This window comes from Puma concolor, chromosome A1, assembly GCF_028749965.1.
Source record: "Puma concolor isolate L17-30 chromosome A1, mPumCon1.1.hap2, whole genome shotgun sequence".
Lineage (NCBI taxonomy): Eukaryota > Metazoa > Chordata > Mammalia > Carnivora > Felidae > Puma > Puma concolor.
This window is the reverse complement of record NC_141667.1, coordinates 150,468,423-150,489,840: the sequence shown is the minus strand read 5'-3', so window position 1 is coordinate 150,489,840 and position 21,418 is coordinate 150,468,423. Positions and strand designations below refer to the sequence as shown.

Here is a 21,418-nt window from a genome sequence, read left to right as displayed (position 1 = left end):
CGCGAGCCTCCCATGTGAGTGTTCCAAGCTCCCGCTGGTGGCGGGAGGCCAGGTGCCTGGCAATGCCACCCCTGCCCGCTGCCACCTCAGCCCTCCGTGCAGCTCTAAACCGCATTTCCTAGAGGGCCCAGGCCGCAGGGTCGGTAACTCCTGGGTGGAGGCGGCGCGGAATCCCGGTCCTGGCGACCCAAACCGCCTCTGCTTCCTGAGGACCATCTTCCCCCCGCCAAAGGCGCCCCCTAGCTTCCATCATCCGTCCCAACTGCCTGCTCCAGAGGCGGCCTCTCAAGCCCAAGGCATCCCGACCTCCTGTTTCATGAGTCCCAGCCCGGCCCTGGTCCACGGTACCGAAGCCCCCCACCCGCCGCCCCAGCTCACCTTCCGCCCCGTCTCCCGGTCGCTAACACATTTTAGGGTCCCCTGCCCACCTCGGGGCCTGTTCACTGCCTGGAAAGCTCCTCTCCACGGACGCAGCTAAAAAAACAATCACCTCTTTAGGGACGGTCTGCCCGGCCTGCAGGCCTTCCCCAGGTCTGGTCCCACAGGGCACCCGGACGTTTCCCTGAGTGCGCCTGTCACAACTACAATGACCACGTTGGTCGTCGCCCCCATGCCTCTGAGGCAGGGTGCCCTGAACATCCACACTGTGCCAGCTGGCAGGGACCGAGTGCTGACCGAAGAAAGTCCCCAGTGTCAGCTGTGAAAGCCAGGGGACGGGGAAGAGGGCGGCTGGGGAACGGTGAAGGGGCAGGCCTCAGAGGAGGAGACAGGCGACTACAGCGCTGAACGCGGGGAGAAGGAGCCGTGGGGTGAGCCCCGACGGAAAGGGCGGCCGTGGGCCTGGCCGAGAGGACCCTTTTCTTCTTCAGCCCCACACCCAGGAAGCCTACCCGACCGCTGCGGCCCAGGGCTGGGCTCCACAGCCCGCAGTGCGCGATCCCCTCCGACCTAGAGAGTGAATTCGGAGCCCGGTCACCGGCACTTTAATTGAAGATTAAGGATAAAGAGAGCACCCCCTCCCTTGTCCTCCCGGAAGCTCTGGCTTTTCTCCCGTTCCGTCGACCTGGCGTCCTCCATCTCAAACCCTGGGCAGCAGCATCCGGAACGGTCCAAGGAGCGAGGCGCGCAGCGCGGCCGGGAGAAAGTGGACTAGCAGGCCGAGCGCCGCCAGCGCTACCAGCAGCCAGAGCGCGCTCGCGCTCGTGTACAGGGGAGCCAGCCTAAGGGCAGGGTTCAGCGGGGGCGGGGCGGAGCGACGGCGGCTCCGCCCACCTGCCCTGCCGCCCAGCTCCACCCACCTCCGCCCAGCTTGGCCAGGACCCGTCCCCCGCCCAAAAGGGACCCACCTCCAGCCAGTCTCCCAGTTTCGCTGCCCGGATGGTCAAGACTCCTCCCACAAACCGCCTTTCCCCGGACCCACGTGACCTCCCCGAGCCCCGCCCCTGCTCTCACCTTTGCTGCGGCGAGCGCGCGTAGCCCTGAAAGTAGCGGAGACGCGCGAAAAGGTAGACCAAACCGCACAGGGCCGCCGCACCTGGGAGAGGGGCGGGCGGGGCTAGGTGAGCCAGTTGGCGCGAGACCCTGTGGTTCCAGGGCGTGCACGCCCGCCCCGAGCCCAGACCTTCGTGAAAGAAGATTCCGGCGACCCAGAGCGTGGCGAGGAACAGCGGGAAGTACTCGCTGCAGTTCACTCTGAGGTGGGGGCGGGGCGGCGTGAGGGCGCGGGCGGGGGGCCTCGGACCCTGCAGCTGTCCGGGCTCCCTCCCTTCCTGCCCCAAGCCCTCCCTCCGCGCCTCACTGGGCTCGGTAGACACGCTCGAACTCGGGCGGGCCGGTGGTGAGCGGCGGCGACACGCGGAAGGCTCTGCGTGCAGAGATCACCTGCAGGGAGAAGTAGGCTGGGGGCGAGTAGGGACGGGAGTCAGGTCTGGCTGCCCCGAGGCCCGCAACCTCCGCCAGGTTCCCACCTTTTCTCCTTTCTACACGCTGAACTTGTCATGATTCCCCTTTAAAGCCCCCATGGAAAATAAAGTCCTCCCGAGGGGACCTCGTGCACCCTCTCTTTCTGGGCTTGTCCTGTGTCCAAGATGTTCAAGGGGAGGGCAAGGTCCCTCTTCCCCCACCCTGAGATGCGTCATAGTTACACCTGTACTAGGGAGGGGCCCTCAAGCTTAGGACTGTGCTCCTGAATCCTTTGACTTGCAAAACACAGACAAATGACCAGCTCCCACTCTAGACATGATCTTGGCTCTGGGGGTCCCTGAATAGGGCATGCCACCAGGGCTTGAGGGCAGAGTTGTCTGCATTCTCCCTGGTGCAGGGGAGCACACACCCTGTGGTTTACAGTTCCTGGTCCCCATCGATAGAGAGGCGGATGCAGTGGGGGGTGGGGAGGGCTCCTGACCCTACTTCCGGCCAGGATCACTCAAGCCTGGGGCCCTGTGCCTCCAAACTGTGGTGTGGTCTTCTGCTTTAGTTTCTCTGCTCAGGTGCTCTGGACTCTGCCCTAAGTCTGACATACATCCTCTCCCCTACCCCCCAGTTGGTTGCTACTGAGACTCATCTAGTCCAACACCAGGCCTCCAGGGCTCTGCCTTCCCCTGCACCGCCCCCCCCCCCCATCCTGTTCCAGCATGGATGGATCTAAGTGCACAAGGGCCCTTATCTTGGTCTCAGGGCAGGCCCCCATCACACACACAGCTCCAGTGCTGGTTGTCTTCAGCTATCTTCCAGCAAGTCCTGTGGCGCTGGTGCGCTTGGTATGAGGCCTTCTGAAGAAATATCCCATCCCAAATGCACTGTGGGTGCCAAGGCTATGTGGACCATCACAGTGTAGGAGCTAGAGGGGGGGTCCCATGGCTACGTGAGGAGGGGCTAAGAACAGACCTTACCAGTGCAGCAGGAGATCCAGTCAGCCTGTCTGCTCTGGCCCTTCCAGGGTCCCTGCCCAGGCTGAGCCTTGTCCTGGCCCATACAGTGTGGGGTAATGGCGTCCCAAGTGGTAAAGACATCTAGCCTCGGAACATGTCCTGTAGGGCCAGTCTAAAAGGCCACCATGTAATTTTGGAGGGCCAAGCAGCAGGTTCCAGCCCTGTCTAGCTCTATGCCATCCCAGCATAGAGAGAATGCCTTTGAAGGCAAAGCCGGGTCCTGCTGGGACCCCCAGAAAGAGGATAGCTGGAGAGGGCAGGGATCAGCTGGACCAGGGCCACCCCAGGCCCATGGCTGACCCACTTCTGTACCCACCATCAGATCACCCTTTCATTCTGATGCCCCCCCCATCCCAGATCCTAGAGCCTAACACACCTGCATGCCCCACCTGCTCCCTGAAAGCCCTTGCCCTCTTCCAGGGTTCTATATCCCATCCCCAGCCCACACAAGGCATGCCTACCTCAGTTGTCCCTCAGGGGCCTTTTTCCATTTCACTGTCCCCTCCCTTGGTCAGGCACCCATGTCAGCCTTGGTCCCTGCCCAGGGTTTCACAGTTCACCCTGCAAATACTCCTTCCACGGCTTTCCCTGTCCCTAACCAAGGACAGCACAAGCGTCTCAGCCCTGGGGTATCCCAGCCTTCACTGGTGCCAGAAGAGCTTGGGCACCAGGAGTCTGGGCCAGAAGCCCTGCCTCTGCCCCGCACCCACTCTGGGCCCTCCAGCACCTCCCCGGGGCCTGGAGGGCAGAAGACAGGCTGCAGGAGTTCAGGGCCCACCCACCTCCCAAACAGGAGCCAGCGCACCTTGCAGCAGGACTCCCAGGAGGGTGACAGTGGCCAGAAGAGCCACGTCGTCCTTCATGGTGCTGGCAGGTCTGTCAGCCGGGCTGGTGTGTGGAAAGGAACTGCGGAGCTTTTATCAGCCCCTTTCCGCTGGCTCAGAGGCTGGCTCAGAGGCTGGTCGGGGAGAGGAAGACTGGCTCGATCTCCCCGCCCCTACTTAGTGGAGGGGGCACGACAGAGGGGTGTGGCCATGGCCAGCAAGAGCCCAGGAGCCTGGTCAGGCTAGGCAGACAGAAACCAGGGCCAGACAAAGCCTGGGCAGGACAGAGCAGCAGGCTGGGGACAACCCGGCCCCACCACTTCCTCCCAGGCATTCTTGCCTCTTCTATGCCTAGTCCTGTGCTGACAGAGCCCAAGCTATCCACCTGGGCACACCATAGTGTTGGGTCAACCCAGTGTCCTTCAGGCCCTGTACCCTCAGCAGGTCCTAGGTGGCTCTCCAGACCTCCCCTTGTCCTGAGTCTGGTCTCAGGAAACCAGAGGATCCTACCTGAACTAGCCCCCTCACCCCCCACACAACATGCCTACACCACTTCCTATTGATCAAGTCCTGCTTATTCTCAAATCCACCCCGCCCAACCCCCCCCATGCACTTTCCAAGCCCTGCCCTGCCCCGGTCATCTCTCACCTGGACACAGGTCATAGGTTCCTCCAGGGTTTCCAGCCCTGACCCCACTCCCACCCATACACACCCACTTACCTATTTCCCTGATCACAGCCCAGGGCTCTTATATAACATGCAATTCTGACAGCAGGGCAGTCCGGGCACCCAGACCAATTGGGCACAGCTGAGTCCCTGCTCCCCTCGAGAAACCTGATGCCCGCCGGTCTCACAGCTCCCTGGGCTCCATGCACACAGGCCATCCTGAAGCCCACCTTGCTGGCCCGGAAGGATGGGTCAGCCCACCCAGGGTGGTTGAGCCCAGCATCTCCTGGGACTCACACCTCAGAACAGTCACCTGCTGTTTCTGCCTGCCCAGGGTCCCTCCTTCCTGAGGTTCCAACCCTTCCTATTGTCAGGTCCTGTGGTGTGGACATAGCTGCCTCCCACCCCTCCTGGGCTTGAGGGATGAACGTATGAGTCCAAACTGACTGAGCCAAGGCTAACTCAAGATGGTGAGATGCAGTTCTGGAAACTTTCTAAGGACTTTGGGAAGGGGAACTCAAAGTGAGGAGGAAGATTTCTGAGGGCCATTTATGGCTACTGGCCAACCTGAGGAAGACAGAGCTAACTCAAGGCCACGCTTTGAGGAGAAAGGTGGCCAGTGTCCTAGAGCCTCCTGGGACCACCTTGCCTGGGACCCACCCCCCCTCCCCCCCCACCTCCCAGCCCCTGGCCATTCAGCCTTTCCGTTTTATTTATTTTTTTTTTATTATTTATTTTTGGGACAGAGAGAGACAGCATGAACGGCGGAGGAGCAGAGAGAGAGGGAGACACAGAATCGGAAACAGGCTCCAGGCTCTGAGCCATCAGCCCAGAGCCCGACGCGGGGCTCGAACTCACGGACCGCGAGATCGTGACCTGGCTGAAGTCGGACGCTTAACCGACTGCGCCACCCAGGCGCCCCTGCCTTTCCGTTTTATAACACAGCCACTTCTCCTTTTGTCTCAAGCTGGTTGGAGGCGGGTTTTGGTCAGCTGTGGCACAGTCCAGACTGATACCTGAGCACAGGCAGGAGCTGGCAAGGCCACAAGCAGGCACAGGCCATGCCGTGGGATGAACAGAGCAGCTGGGTCTTTGGGGCAACTGCCACTGCTTTTAGTCTTGGGCCATTGTGATCTCCTGGCACCCTCTGCCTGGTCTCTCTGGGGGAGTCTCCATATGTCAGGGTCATGTGACCTCTGAAGCTCTATCCTTGCCACCCAGCTGGCCTCCTTCCTTGCCGTCCGCAAGCCTGGGTTCCAGCCCAAGAGCTTTGTTGCTTGCTGGGCTCCCCAAGAACCCCTTTTACCCTCTCATGGTCTGGCCAATGCCCAACAAATGCCCCTTGCCATCATTGCCCCCAGCAAACCAGCTGCTCCCCAGGGGCCGCAGCGGGCTCCTCAGAGGCAGGGATGGGTCTCCGTGTCTGTGCCCTGCTTTGGACCAGCTTGCCAGTCACCATGGCAGGTGCTCAATGGTGGAGAAATGACTGACAGAAGCTCAGAAAGAGACTGGAGCACAAGGGAACAGATGCCAGACGTGCCCTCGAGCTCTCTCTCTGCCTGCTCAGCACTCCTGTCCTCCCTGAAAGTGGTCCTGACCACAGCCCCCTGCTCTGGCCACCCCTCTTGACCCCAGCTGGGACCCCAGGAGCAGGCAGACCGTGTGCCAGCGTGTTTGCGTGAAACACATGTGTCCGTGGCGGTCATGGCATGTGTTTCTCAGGGCCCCTGGGCTTGCTAGCATGTTGGAGTTCATCTGGGCCTACGTGTGTGTCCGTGGGTCTCTGTGCATTTCAGGGGCTTCTCTCTGCCAGACTTTCATTTCCTCTGAGGCCTAGACATCTTCCCTTCCAAGCTGATCCCCTTCCCTGACAACAGGAAGCTGAGGCAGCTTCTGAGGAAGTCCTGGGGCAGATGTCCAGGCAGTAACTGGGGTCTCCACCCCTGGAGCTCTCCCCAGATCCTGCAGTTTCCACCTCGCTCCCTCTGCCCTTGCCCAGTCTCTCAGAGCCCTGCCTAGGCTGTGCCTGCTCTGGCTGACAGAGGTCCAGCCCGGGGCCCTCCAGGCAATGGGCCACCCACTCACCCTCCTGGGCAGCCCTTGTTAGACGCTCACTTCATGAAGGAAGTGTAAAAGCCCCTCCCTGAGCCCCTGCAGGACATTCCTCTGCCCTCCAGCCCCTACAGGGCCCCGAGGAACCTTCTAGAAGCTGAGCTCACCAAGGATCTCTGGAGAGTGATAGAGTCAGCAGAACCATTATGTTGAGAAGAAACCACAATTTCAGAACAATAGACCACCATAAGCAGTGCAGAACTCGGACACTAAACTAAATTTAAAAAGGTGGGGAGCACGGGGCTGGCTCAGTTGGAAGAGCATGTGAATCTTGATCTCGGGGTTGCAAGTTCAAGCCCCACATTGGGTATAGAGATTACTTAAATAAACTTAAAAAACAAAAAAGATGTTGAAATGATTTTACTTACCCAAAAAGTTGCAAAAATAGTACACAGTTTCCATATACCCTTCACCCATCTCACTCTAAGGTGAAAATCTGATTTAACCATAATTCAGTTATACAAACTAGGAAATTAACCTTGACACAAACCTATCAGCCATTCTACAGGTATCATTCAAATTTCCCCCAATTCTCCCACTAAAATAGGACAAGGACTTAAAAACATTATGCTAAGTTGTGCCCCAAACACAAAAGACCACATAGCGTATGACTCTCATTATATGAAATGTCCAGAAAAAGCAGATCAGAAGAAACAGAGAACAGATCACAGGCAGCTTGGGGGTGGAGGGGCAGATATGAGGAAGATGTTCTAGAACTGGATTATGGGGATGTTTGCACAGCTCAGTAAATTTACTCAAAGTCACTGGATTGTACACTTAAATTGGGCAAATGTTGTGGTATGGAAATTGATTCTTGAACAAGACAGGGGTTAGAGGTAGCAACAGTCAAAAATCAGTAGAATTCCCCCCAAACTTTACTAATAGCCTACTGTAGACCAGAAGCCTTACCCATAACATAATAATTAACACATATTTTGCATTTTACATGTATTATACAGTATATTCTTACAATAAAGTAAGCTAGAGAAAATTAAGAAAATCGTGAGGGACCACCTGCCTGGCTCAGTCTGTAGAGCATGCGACTCTTGATCTCAGCGTTATAAATTTGAGCCCCACATTGGGTGTAGAGATTACTTAAAAATAAAATCTTAAAAAAAAAAGAAAATCATAAGGAAGAGAAAAAACATTTACAATACTGTACTGTATTTATTGAAAAAAATCCACGTATAAGTGGACCTGCGCAGTTCAAACCCGTGTTGCTCAAGGGGTCAACTGGACACCTCAGTAAAGCAGAGTGCGAGCAGGGGTGGCGAGAGGCAGAGAGAGAGAGAGGGAGACACAGAATCCAAAGCAGGCTCCAGGCTCTGAGATGTCAGCCTAGAACCCGAAGCAGGGCTTGAACTCACAAACCATGAGATCATGACCTGAGCCAAAGTGGGACGCTTAACTGAGCCACCCAGGTGCCCCTAAGCTTTCTGCACAAAAAAATAAAGACCTATGATGATAGCATGTCTTGCTCCTTTCAGCCCAGCCTGCCCCCAGCCCACACTCCACCTGCAGAAACACCTCACAGATTCATGGCTCTGATCTTGGTCCTCCTCAACCTGGTGCTATTCGGGCACTGGGGCCCCTTAGACAACCCCCTAGGACTCCTGGGACCCTTCCCTGGCTACCCTTGTCCCTTTCTGTTTTCCTGGGTTTTCTATCTACCCAGCCTTCCAGGAGTGTCTGTGAGGGGATGCCTCTGCTCCACCTTATCTCTGGCTCTGTGTGTAGTGGGTGCTCAAAAAAACATACCCATGAAGGGGCAAAGACTTCCCAGCTGGCCTGGCTGCCCTTCCGCCCCCTCCCCTTGGAAACCATTGAACTGAGAATAGGGAAACAGTGACCTGAGTAAATAGAACAGATCCCTTTAGAGGATGGGGGGGCGGGCAGGGCACTTGCCATAGTGTTGCAAGGTTTTTACAAGGACACCTGGCCTCTGCTTCAGCCAGTGGGTTCTGGGCCTGGGAACTGATTTGGGTCTGGAAATGGGCAAGGGATCATGAGTTTCCACTGGCTCGGCTAACCTAGGTTTCTGCTGATCCATTCTTTTTTTTTTTTTTTTTTAAGTTTATTTATTTTGAGAGAGACAGAGACAGCATGAGTGGAGGATGGGCAGAGAGAGAGGGAGGCAGAGAATCCCAAGCAGGCTCTGAACTGGCAGGACAGAGCGCAACGTGGGGCTCGAACCCAGGAAACCATGAGATCATGACCTGAGCCGAAATCAAGGGTCAGACGCTCAACCGACTGAGCTACCCACGTGCCCCTCTGCTGACCCATTCTTGATCTCTTTTGGTTATATCTGTTAAGCAGCATACCCTCGTCGGCTGTCCATCTCTCTGGTCACTAGGTCACATTCTGCACGCCATCACTCTAGACTCTGCCATTCTGATCTTGCCAACCATCATGGTAGTCATTGACACCTGGCTTGCGATAGGTGTATGCCACCACCTGGCCTCTATTTTTCTTTCTTTCTTTCTTTCTTTCTTTCTTTCTTTCTTTCTTCTCTTTCTTTCTTCCTTCCCTCCCTCCCTCCCTTCTTTCTCTTCCTTTCTTTCTCTTCCTTCCTTCCTCTTTCTCTTTCTTTCTTTTCTTTCTATTTCTTTCTTCCTTCCTTCCTTCCCTCCCTCCCTCCTTTCTTTCTCTTCTTTCTTTCTTTCTTTCTCTTCTTTCTTTCTTTCTTCCTTCCCTCCCTCCCTCCCTCCCTTCTTTCTTTCTTTCTTTCTTTCTTCCCTCCTTCCTTCCTTTCTTCCTTTCTTTCTTTCTTTTCCTTCCTTTCTTTCTTCCTTTCTTTTTTAAGAGAGAGAACGAGAGAGCTGGGGAGAGGGGCAGAGGGAGAGAGAATCTCAAGCAGGCTCCATGCTCAGTGTGGAGCCTGACTCAGGGCTCAATCCCATGACCCTGGGATCATGACCTGAGCCGAAATTGGACGCTCAACTGAGTCAACCACGCAGGTGCCCCTGGCCTATATTATTTCTGTCTCTTTTCATCTCCATTGTTCCAAAGGCACCGGGTTCTGTCATGGCTATCACCCATCCCAGACTACAGGGGCCATGGAGGCAGGTAACAAACCCAAGTGTGTTCTGGGCCTCCCAAAAAGAGTCTTAGCCAAGTTCCATTTCACAGTGAATTAGCTGGGCCCAAGACCCCTGGGGCATCTCCCTGGCTCCTAGATGTATTATGGGACAGTCCTACTAGGCAGCTGGCATTGTGCAAAAAAGAGTTTACACAACAGGGCCGTGATCACTGTCCTTGCAAGGTCAGCCCTCAGCTAACATCTGCCAACTTAGATTTTGGGAAAGTTCCCACCATTAACTGATAAGAATGGCTCACTTGCCTAACCTGTTTGGGTTTATGTGGAACACCTACACTCCTTTTGGGAGTCTGGAATTTTGGTTCATGCTAGACAGACAGAACATACATGCCAGCCCCCTATTAAAAACCTGGGGTGCTGGGGCACTTGGATGGCTCAGTCAGTTGAATGTCCAACTTTGGTTCAAGTCATGATCTCACGGTTTGTGAGTTTGAGCCCCACATCAGGCTCACTGCTGTCAGCACAGAGCCTGCTTTGGATCCTCTGTCCCCCTCTCTGTCTCTACCTCCCCTGCTCATGCTCTCTCTTTCAAAAATAAATATACATTAAAAAAAAAAAAAACCCGGGGTGCTGAGTCTCTAATGAGCTTCCCTGGTTGGCCACATTTCATGTCTTCACATCTTACTGCTGGAGGAATTAAGCATGTGGCTCCAATGACAGGGGCTCTTGGAAGCTTGTGCCTGGTTTCCCTGGTCCTCACACTGTGTGCCTTCTCCCCTTTGCTGACTTTGATCTGTATCCATTGGCTGTAATCCAGCATGGCTTACGACTGAGCGCCAGGAGCTGTACTATGAGCCCCACTGTGGCTGAGTCCTGGGGGTGCTGCCAGCACATCACGGGACCTGGGCTGGTCTTGGGGACCCTCTGATACAGGCAGATTCACACATTGGCTCCTTGGCCCATAGAGTAAGAGGTATTGGAGTAGGAAAAGCCAAGCAGAATCTCCTGAAACTGTTACCCACTCACCAAGAGAGTATGTTACAGAATAATACTGCCTCTGGGAGGAAAGACAGAGATTAGTGCCACACCGAAAGCCTTAAAGGTTGGAGGGTGGTGGTTCCTATCACCACCACCCCCAGGTTATATTCACCAGTCTGGCCCCTACAAAGAGCACATGAGTCCTGGCAGAAGACAGGCACCCAGCCTGGTCGCAGCCCTCACTGCAGCGGCCAGATGTGGAATAGTTGAGCACGTTACACAGGAGATGATGCAGAGCCACTGGATGTGATCATTTCCGTTCTCATCTGAAAAGAGGATTGGATGGGAGCACCTGGGGGGCTCAGTCGGTTAAGCCTCTGACTTCGCCTCAGGTCATGATCTCGCGGTTCGTGAGTTCGAGCCCCGTGTCAGGCTCTGTGCTGACCCCTCGGAGCCTGGAGCCTGCTTCAGATTCTGTGTCTCCCTCTCTCTCCGTCCCTACCCCGCTTGCACTCTGTCTGTCTCTCTCAAAAATAAATTAAAAAACATTTAAAAATTTAAAAAAAGAAAATTAATCCTTTAAAAAATAAAAAGTAAATAAATTTTAAATAAATTTTAAAAAATGGAAAGAGGATTGGAAGCAGTTTGGATTCACACGGGATGGACAGCATTACGCGTTTAGGCTTGCCCTGGGACTATTTTATTATATTTTATTTTTTTTAATGTTTATTTAATTTTGAGAGAGAGAGTGAGCACAAGCAGGGGAGGGTCAGAGAGAGGAAGACACAGAATCCATAACAGGCTCCAGGCTCTGAGCTGTCAGTACAGAGCGTGATGCGGGGCTCAAACTCACAAATTATGAGATCATGACCTGAGCCGAAGTCAGACGCTCATCCGCTGAGCCACCCAGGCACCCCAACCCCAGGACCATTTTAATTGTCCCACTCTCTGTCATAATACAGTTCGGAGGAACCTTAATGCTCTGGGCATTCCCCCAAGATCACATTGGTCCATCATATGGATGACGTCGTGTGATTGACCTGTGGAACAGGAAATGCTCAGTACATCAGTGGCCTTGGTGAGACACACACTCCGAAAGGCCAGGGACTTGTCACCTCAATGAGGCTGCTAGTCAGTGGCCTATTGGAAATTCCCTCAGAAGTAAATACAGGGGCACCTGCGTGGCTCAGTTGGTTGAGTGTCCGATTTCAGCTCAGGTCATGATCTCATGGTTCGTGACCTCGAGCCCCATGTCGGGCTCTCTGCTGTCAGTGTGGAGCATGCTTTGGATCCTCTGTCCCCCCTCTCTCTCTGCCCCTCCACTGATCGTGTTTTCTCTCTATTTCTCTTAAAAATAAATAAAGCATTAAAAAAAAGAGTTAAAAAAAGAAGTAAATACAGGTTATTGCAGTTTGCATGAAAAAAGGAACACAAGACTTGGTAGGTCTCTGAGTTGGGGATGTGGCATATTCCACACTCAGGGACCCTACTGTGACACATTTATCAGATGACGCAGAAGGCTGCCAGCTGTGAAAAAGACCAAGGGCAAGGAAAGGCCTTTGCAGCAGGGCCAGGTTGCAGGGTGAGCACCCCCCTGCTTGGCCCACCAGGTCCAGCAGATCCCCTCGAGCTGGAAGTATCTGTGATAGAGAAAGAGATGTCATGTGTTTCTGGCAAGCCCCAGTAAGAGTCCTGGTGCACAGCCCTCGGGTCCCGGAGCAGGGCTATGCCTTCCCCACCAGGAAATGTACATCATTCCAAAAACGAAGCAAAACTTGACCATGGGACCATGGCACACTGGGGCACCAAGTGAGTATGTGGCCAGAGCCACCTGTCACTGGTCTATGGGACTGTGGTTCTAGGGCACACAAAAAGTCACAACAGAAGACCATCACACAAGGGAAGGGATGCTTGGTATTGGCTGAGTGGGGGTCTAGGGCACAAGTCAGTGTCTGCATCACCCACCACCTTGGCCCCCTCCCAGAACCTCTCCCTTAGCCACTGGCCAAAACTGGCCCAGAGAGGGGCTCCCTTTGACCAGAGGGTCCTTACAGTGGCTTCCAATGCACAGAAGCTCTTAATTTATTTTTTAATGTTTATTTATTTTTTAATGTTTATTTATTTTTGAGAGAGAAAGAGCATGAGCGGATGAAGTATGGTGGGGGGGGGGGACAGAGGATTGGAAGTGGGCTCCACCTTGACAGCACAGAGCCCGATGTAGGGCTCGAACTCACAAACCAGGAGATCATGACCTGAACCGAAACCAAGAGTCAGACACTCATCTGACTGAGCCACCCAGGCGCCCCACAGAAGCTCTTAATTTTACTGTAAGAAGTTTATCCATGTTTCACTGTTACCTTCGTCTTGTATACTCAGGTCTCTAATCCACTGGGGGTTGGTTTGCCTGCTGGGGTTGCATTTTTTCCCCCCAAATGCTTTTAAACATAATTTCAGAAAATTTGAAAGAATATAAAGCATTGTGGTATACTCTTCACTTAGGTTTCTCTCATTTTATTGTATTTGATTTATCTGTGTCTTTTCTCTCCCTCTCTCTCTCTTAACACACACACACACACACACACACACACACACACACACACACAGAGTAATTTGCAGACAAGATGCCCCTTTGCTCTTCAATACTTCCATGTGCATAAACATTCTCATATAGCTACAGTACAATTAGCATAATCAGGAAATTAACATTAAGACAATACCATTATCAATATATACAAATATCGAATCATTATGCTGTACACCTAAAACTAATATCATGTTATATGTCAATTATATCCCAATTTAAAAAAAGGCATTCTCTTTCTCTAAAGTAAAAAAAAAAAGAAGGCTCCTGGGTGGCTCAGTCGGTTAAGTGTCCGACTTCAGCTCAGGTCATGATCTCATGGTTCTTTGGGTTCAAGCCCCGCATCGGGCTCTGTGCTGACACCTCAGAGCCTGGAGCCTGCTTCAAATTCTATGTCTCCCTCTCTCTCTGTTCCTCGCCCACTCACACTCTGTCTCTCTCTCTCTCAAAAATAAATAAATATTAAAATACATACATACATACAATACAATACAATACAATACAATACAATACAATACCAGGGACCCTGGGTGGCTCAGTTGGTTAAGTGACTGACTCTTGATTTTGACTCAGGTCATGATCTCCAGGTTCATGAGATCAAGCCTTGAGTTGGGCTCTGCAGTGATGGTGTGGAACTTGCTTGGTATTCTCTTTCTCTTTCTCTCTCTCTCTCTCTGCTCCTGCCCCACTTGTGCTCTCTTCTCTTCAAAATAAATAAATAAATAAGTAAACTTAAAAAAAGACAATACCGTTATCAATATATACAAATATTGAATCATTACGCTGTATATGTGAAACTAATATCATATTATATATCAATTATACATCAATTAAAAAAAAAAAAAAGACAATACCAGCAAGCCTGGGTGGTTCAGTCGGTTAAGCAACCAACTCTTGATTTCGGCTCACATCATGATCTCAAGTCCCACGTCAAGCTATGCAGAGCCTGTTGGGATTCTCTCTCCCTCTCTTTCTGCTCCTCCCCCACTTGCTCTCTCTTCTCTCTCAAAATAAATAAACTTAAAAAAAAAGAGAGGATACCATTATCAATATACATAAATATCAAATAATTATGCTGTACACCGGAAACTAATATCATGTTATATGTCAAGTATATATCAGTTTAAAAAAAGACTACCATAACTGAATCAACAGACTTTAACCAGATATTACCTGTCCTTATGGTGAAAGAAACTCCAGGATTCTGTGTTGTGTTCACTGTCAAGGGCATTCAGTCTCCTTTAGCCTGGAAGAGTTCTTCAGTTCACAGATCTTTGTCTTTCATGAGCACAGGCCAGTTATTTTGCAGAAGTCCACTGATTTGATTTTATCTGACATTTCAGCTGATTATAATCGATCATGTGCTTTGAGCAGGAGGGGCAGGGAAATGGCCCTGTGTTTTTCTTGATGCACTGTCAGGAGGTACGTGATATCAGTCTGTCCTGTTCCTGGAGATGGTTTTTTCTTTCAGAGATTTTAAGTAGTCTCTACACCCAACATGGGGCTTGAACTTACAACCCCAAGATCAAGAATTGCATGCTCTGCCGACTGAGCCTTGTTCCTGGAGATGTTTTAGCCGTACTGTTAACATGGTGTCTGTTGGTTTCTCTACTGTAAAGTGAGATAGATCTGTAAGAACTCTCAGCACACTGACTCCATTCAAACCCCTTGCTTTGCACTAAGGGACTCTGCCCACATTCTGCCGTGGCTTCCAGCAGCCTAAGCCACTGAAATGACTCAGCCCTTTTGAGTGCCAGTCTGGAAAAGATAAAGGCTGACAAAAGAATTCACCATTCGTTCCAGCCAGAAGATGGGCTCCTGACCTGATTCTCTTTTTCCCTCTTTCTCTGCCCCTCCCCTGCTCGGGCTCTCTCGGTCTCTCTCTCTGTCTCCCTAAAATAATAACCAAAAAAGAAGTCATCATTTTGACAATGACAGTGACCAACCCTCTTATCTGCTTCTTGTAATGTTTCACGTCCCTGACTCTGCTGGAGTTCCCACTATGTTTTTAATTCCCTTACCTAAAGTCTGGCTTTGTTGAGGTTTGACAAAAGTAACTCTTTTTCCCATTGAAACTTATCTTTCTGGGTCATACTTTGAGGTTCTATAAAAAAAATTCCCTTACTCCTCAAACGTCCACCAACTGATTTTACAACAACCATTAGTGGCTCTTACCTGAATCACTTATTGTGATGGTAGCCAAATGATTCTCTAATTCCATCGTTCTTTTTACATTTAGTAGTGAAAAAGAGCTTCCCCTTCTCCACTTATTTACTTACTTGAATCATCGTGAATTCATAAATTCTTAAATTAAAAATAAATACTCAGGGCTCCTGGGTGGCTCAGTTGGTTGAACTTGATTTCGGCTCAGGTCATGACCTCACAGTTCATGCAGGCTCCAAGCTGATGGTGTGGAGCCTGTTTGTGATTCTCCTTGTTTCATTCTCTCTCTCCCCTTCTCCCACTCTCTCTCTCTCTCTCTCTCTCCCTCCCCCTCTCCCTCCCAAAATAGATAAATAAACTTAAAAAGAAAAGAAGGAAATGCTCAAAGGCAGATGGAGGCATGTCCAAAGGACACAGGAGCCAATTTGAAGGGATACCCACCGGCCAAACCTGGACAGTATGGACATCAAAATACATAGTAACAAGGAATTATAACCCATTGAGTAAAATAAGAATTTATTTTTTTTAAGTTTATTTATTTATTTTGAGACAGAGAGAGAAAGAACTCACACCTTGCTTGGTGACATAAGTCCCTTAGTCTGTAGCAGAACTTACTTTCCTTGAGATCTGCAGCCCACTGGCCTTGAGTAAAGGACCAGAGTTTCCCAGAAGATAAGGCCTGACTATATTTGAAAAACACCTGTCACTGATGCCAGTGAGTCTGTTCAGAGTCACGTGGCCTGGGCACCTACTTCTCCTGCACAGAGCCCCACTCCCTTTTCCCAGCTTTTCCCCTTTCAAACCCTTCAGCATGGGGCCTCCCGGGGTGGCTCAGTCAGTTGAGCCTCCCACTTCGGCTCAGGTCATGATCTCACGGCTCAAGAGTCCAGGTCCCACGTTGGTCTCACTGATGTCAATGCAAAGCCCGCTTCAGATCCTCTGTCCCTTTCTCTGTCCCTCCCTTACTTGCTCTCTTTCAAAAATGAATAAAACATTAAAAAAAAAAAAGTTTAAAAACCCTCCAGCTTTCTTTGGGCTGCTGGCTTCCTGAATAAACCCTTTCCTTTCCCGCCATAATTTGTCTCTGGGATATTGATTTTCAAGCATCGAGCAGAACCTGAGTTTGGAACAGGTTCTCTGGCCAGTATCAATATTACATGGATACGAATTTAAATATCATAGCCAAGATTCACTGAAATTCTCTACCTGATGATTTTATTTTTCTTTATTTACTTACTTTTAAAGTAATCTCTACACCCAAAGTGGGACCTGAACTCAGGACCCCAAGATTGAGAGTTGCATGCTCTGCTGATTGAGCCAGCCAGCACCCCTCATCCTGACAATCTTTTTTTTTTTTTTTTTAATGTTTATTTACAGGCTCCAGGCTGTGAGCTGTCAGCACAGAGCCCCACCCGGGGCTGGAACCTGGAAACAGGGAGATCAGGACCTGAGCCGGAGTCCGGTGCTCAACCAACTGAGCCACCCAGGCGCCCCTCCCCCTCTACCGAACAATCTTAAAATAGCTTAAAATCAGAAGAAAAAACCCCGCAACACTGAAATTGCTCATTTCCAGAAGCCCCATGAGTCGTGGTAGACCACAGTGGCGGGAAACAGCCGTTTTCATTCCCTCACGCTCTTCCAAGAGAGAGGAGGGCGGGCCTTCAAGGGACCATTTTGGGGACCAAAAAGAAGTCTCTGAAACGCTGATAAACTTACCTTCTCAACAAAACAAACTCAAAGCCTCCTGTTTGCATTGAGCGAGTTGCTCAGAAACAGGATTTGGGGATTGGGCCCCGGAACGTGCATGGCTTGTGGGAGAAGTCCGGGTAGAAAGCAGGGCAGGGCGGCCAGCTGAGCTGTGATGTGGCTGCGGCCCGGCTGCCAAGGGGGCCCTGCAGCCGGGCCGGCCCACTGGGTGGCCCCGAACTGGGGAGGCAGGTCGGGCCTCGGGACCCCCAAAGCGACCAGGCATTGAGAGCGGGCGGCCCTGCGTAGGGTACGTTAGGTGGAGCTGCGAAGCTCCCTATTCAACGCCAGTCCCAGGGAGAATCCCTCTGGCCTTCGCCCGCAGCACTGGGGGCGCGCCACAGCGACACCTAGAGTCCGCACCTTGCACCACTCGTCCTCTTTATTTTTTTTATTTTAAATGTTTATTTTCAAGATTGAGTGCGAGCGGGGGAGGGGCAAAGAGAGGGGGACAGAGGATCCCAAGCGAGTTCCACGCCCTCAGCAGCGAACCCAGTGCGAGGCTGGGACTCACCAACCCTGAGCTCATGACCTGCATCACCCAGGCGTCCCTTTGGGCCCTCTTTATACAGTAAGTTCAGTCCCCCAGCAAGTGGCACCTTACGACTCAGGACTCGTTTCCTGGGGAAATTTAAAATAAGGTTAGTGGGCGGGGCGCCTGGGTGGCTCAGTGGGTTGAGCATGGGACTCAGCTCAGGTTATGATCTCATGGTTCGTGGGTTCAAGCCCCATGTTGGGCTCTGCACTGATATCTCGGAACCTGATTGGGATTCTCTCTCTCTCTTTCCCTCTCTCTCTCTCTACCCCTCCCTTCCTCTCTCTCTCTCTCTCTCTCAAAATAAATAAACTTAAGTAAAAAAGGCTGGTGGAACACACAACAGCTGGTTTCAGGCTTCATCACCTCCGTCTTCTACCACCCAGTCTAGATTGCCCTCACCCTCAGCTAGCACTTCAGCTTGCCTGGAGGGGTCACCAAGACCTACCCAGACCCATATACCTGGAAGAGTCTGAGCCCCTGGTCACCCAGCACTATCAATGCATGGTGGGCGCACCTGTCCACTCATCACCAAAATCATACCAAGAGACACAGCATGGGGTCAGCGGGGTGGAATGCACTCTGCCTCCCCAGTGTGGAACCTCACCTTCCTCCCTTTTTTTTTTTTTTTTAATTTTTTTTAACGTTTATTTATTTTTTTTTGGGGACAGAGAGAGACAGAGCATGAACGGGGGAGGGGCACAGAGAGAGGGAGACAGAATCGGAAACAGGCTCCAGGCTCTGAGCCATCAGCCCAGAGCCTGACGCGGGGCTCGAACTCACGGACCGCGAGATCGTGACCTGAGCTGAAGTCGGACGCTTAACCGACTGCGCCACCCAGGCGCCCCTCACCTTCCTCCCTTAATGGTCAAGGTCAACTCCTCTTGCCAGGACCCTGGCCTCTTCCTCTGAGCTCAAAGGACCCAGGAGGCAGCTGTAACTTAAAGCCTAATGGGACTCCTGCTGTGTCTTCTGGTGGGTATGTTCTCCCTTTGGGAGCCAGGGTCTCTGGATGCACACAGCCTAAAGTTTCAGGACAGAAAGCACAAGCTCTCCCAATGGGTCTCTGGAGTGACAACAAGCAGGGCCACCTCTAGGCCACCTCTACTTCCACTCTTGGGTTGCCCCTCTCCCTCCCGTCTCCTACCTATTGGAGCTGCAGCCCCATGTCCCAGTCACTGATCTGGGGTGTATACCCCTTCCTAGAGGAAGGGTAGAGGCAAGAGGATGGCATCCTTTCCTTGGAAAGTCTTATCACTAATCTGGTTCCTTACGTGTACCTTTTGTTGTGTTTATTTTTGAGAGAGAGAGAGAGAGAGAGAGAGAGCATGAGCAGGGGAGGGGCAGAGAGAGAGGGAGACACAGAATCAGAAGCGGGTTCCAGGCTCTGAGCTGTCAGCACAGAGCTCGAAGTGGGGCTCGAACCCACGAACTGTGAGATCATGACCTGAGCAGAAGTTGAACGCTTAACCCACTGAGCCACCCTGGTGCCCTCTGACCTGTACCTTTCAACAGTCTTTCCATTGCTCTTCAGGTCAGCAAATTCTGGGTGTCCAGAGGGAGATACAGCACATTGGATCCTGCTGCCATGCATCCACATGTCATCGCTGTGGAGAGGCACTTGATCCAATCCAAGGTGACAGGATGTATTCTGTACTGGAAGGTCAAGCACTCTGAACCCTCACTGGCAGGACAGCCAGAGAGCCACACCTGGACTCTGTGTCCATTCCAGGATGTGCAAAATGGCTGGTGCCAAGGACACAAAGGACAGACTGAGGGACTGAGCCAGATTAGGAGAATGAGGAGGCCTGACGACTCAATGCAATGTGATCCTGGATGCGATCGTGGACCAGAAAAAGGGCATCATTACAGGACAACTGTAATGAATAAGATCTGTTGGTTAGTTAACAGTCTCTGTTTTGGTGTTAATTTCCTATTTTTTTAATGTTTATTTTTGAGAGAGAGAGCATGAGCAGGGGAGGGGCAAAGAGAGAGAGAGAGAGAGACAGAAGATTCAAAGTGGGCTCTGTGCTGTCAGCACAGAACCTGATGCAAGGCTCAAACTCATGAACTGCGAGATCATGACCTGAGCCAAAGTCGGATGCTTAACCAACTGAGCCACCCAGGTACCCTAATTTCCTGTTTTTAATAATTATACTGTTGTTGGGGTGCCGGGTGGCTTGGTTGGTTAAGCATCTGACTCTTGATCTCAACCCAGGTCTTGATCTCAGGGGTTGTGAGTTCAGGTCCCATGTTGGGGTCTGTGCTGGACATGAAGCTGACTTAAAAAAAAAGAAAAAAAATCATACTGTTGTAAAAGATGAACATATGAGGAAGCTGGGTGAACCGTATTAAGCATTCTTTGTACTATCGTAAAAAGCAACTTTGTTGAGGTATATAATTTACATGCTATAAAATTCACCCATTTTAAATGTACAATTCAACTTCTGGTATATTTGCTCAGTTGTGCAGAGCATCACCATGATCTGGTTTTAGAGCAATTTCATCACCCCAGTAAGTCCCAGCCCCAGGCCACCACTGATCTGTTTCTGTCTTTGCTGGTTTGCCTTTTCTGGACATTTCACATAAAGGGATTCATTCCTATATTCCTATGATACGTGGTCTTTTGTGTCTGCTACAACTTGGCGTGTTTTTGAGATCTTTGTTCTCTTTTCACAAATGTAAAATTATATCGAAACGAAAAGCCAGAAAAGAACAAAAAAATAAAGATGAATCACCACCCTTTCCAGCATGGGAGGGACTAACATACTACCAAGTAAGTGGCTAGTCTCAAGAGATGGGCTCAGAGGCTTGGCATTGGTCTCTGTTGCTGACAGGCTGGACGTTCAGCAGTAACAGAGCTAGAGCAGCCTCGGTGAGTCAGAGCCATGCTGCTGGCATCATGCAGAGCACCGTACCTCCCCTCCCTGCGCACACCCCCCCCCCCCCCCCCGCCACCATAGCTAGTCCATTCAAAAGCCCTTTTCCCAGCACAGGAGGTTTCCACCTGACCAATGGAAGGTTTCTACAACAAGCAAGGGTGTCCACTCTGATTGAAGATCAAGGCCAGGGAAATGACCAGGCAGAGCTGTGAACCCAGCCATCCCACTGTGAGCTGGGCCTGGGGCCAGGACTCCATTTACTGTGTACCCACTTTTACTCCCCTAACCTAACCAGAGTCCTGATGACACTTGACTTCCTCAGGTATCAAAGGCACCTGTGTTCAAGGGCAATCCTAAAGCAACGCCAAGTATTCCTCTTCCTGGGGTATGTACAGTTCTCTGAGTAAATAAATGGCTGGAGGCCCCTTCTGGGAAGGACCAGGACAACCATTACTGCATTCCTCACAGCGATGTGGGAGAGGCCTCCCTCATGAGATCCGGTCTCTCCTCTGGACAAGGGGTTCTGAGCCTGAGAATTGCCTCATGTCTGGGAACTGGGTAATGTTTTGTGACTTCATCTTGGGGCAGCTTCCCTCAGCCATTGGGCCAACGATCCCTTGAGTCCTTCCAGTTGTATAAAGGAAGCCAACCCCTGTCAGCTGCCCAGCCATTTGCCTCTGGCCACACCATGATCCATTCATAGCTCCCTAGCTCTCTGTGAGTCTGGTCCTCCCTCCTGGCCTCTGAAAGGCCCGAGCTACCACCTGGTCCTATTGCTGTGGGATCCTCTAGATCCCATTGCTATCAGGGAGCCCGGTTCTGTTACAACATCTTCTTCTGTCAGTTTGGGCCCCAGAGGAATGGCCACCCAGCTTCTCAACAATGTGGTGCCTCTTTCTTTTTGGTAGATGGAGGTCCTCTGGGTCCCTTTGTGGAACATACTTGGCTGGTGGGCATATTTGGC

The 21,418-nt window shown here is 51.5% G+C and overlaps 1 protein-coding gene across 5 annotated transcripts; it reads right to left on the bottom strand.

The window, feature by feature from the left end:
- Positions 1 to 967: 967 nt before the first annotated feature.
- LTC4S (leukotriene C4 synthase) lies at positions 968 to 17,336 on the bottom strand. 5 transcript variants are annotated; one of them, XM_086706444.1, is made up of 6 exons: positions 17,022 to 17,336; positions 14,302 to 14,757; positions 1,799 to 1,898; positions 1,622 to 1,692; positions 1,453 to 1,534; positions 968 to 1,220 (listed from the first exon to the last, which is right to left on the bottom strand). In XM_086706444.1, the coding sequence occupies exons 2-6, from the start codon at positions 14,357 to 14,359 to the stop codon at positions 1,079 to 1,081; spliced, it is 453 nt and encodes a 150-aa protein (XP_086562570.1). In that variant the 5' UTR covers positions 14,360 to 14,757; positions 17,022 to 17,336; the 3' UTR covers positions 968 to 1,078. The 5 variants fall into 5 exon arrangements, with proteins under 5 accessions (XP_086562570.1, XP_086562576.1, XP_086562586.1 ...); XM_086706450.1 differs by lacking the exon at positions 17,022 to 17,336 and having other exon boundaries at positions 14,302 to 14,823; XM_086706460.1 differs by lacking the exons at positions 14,302 to 14,757; positions 17,022 to 17,336 and adding an exon at positions 3,736 to 4,243 and having other exon boundaries at positions 968 to 1,085.
- Positions 17,337 to 21,418: the final 4,082 nt, after the last annotated feature.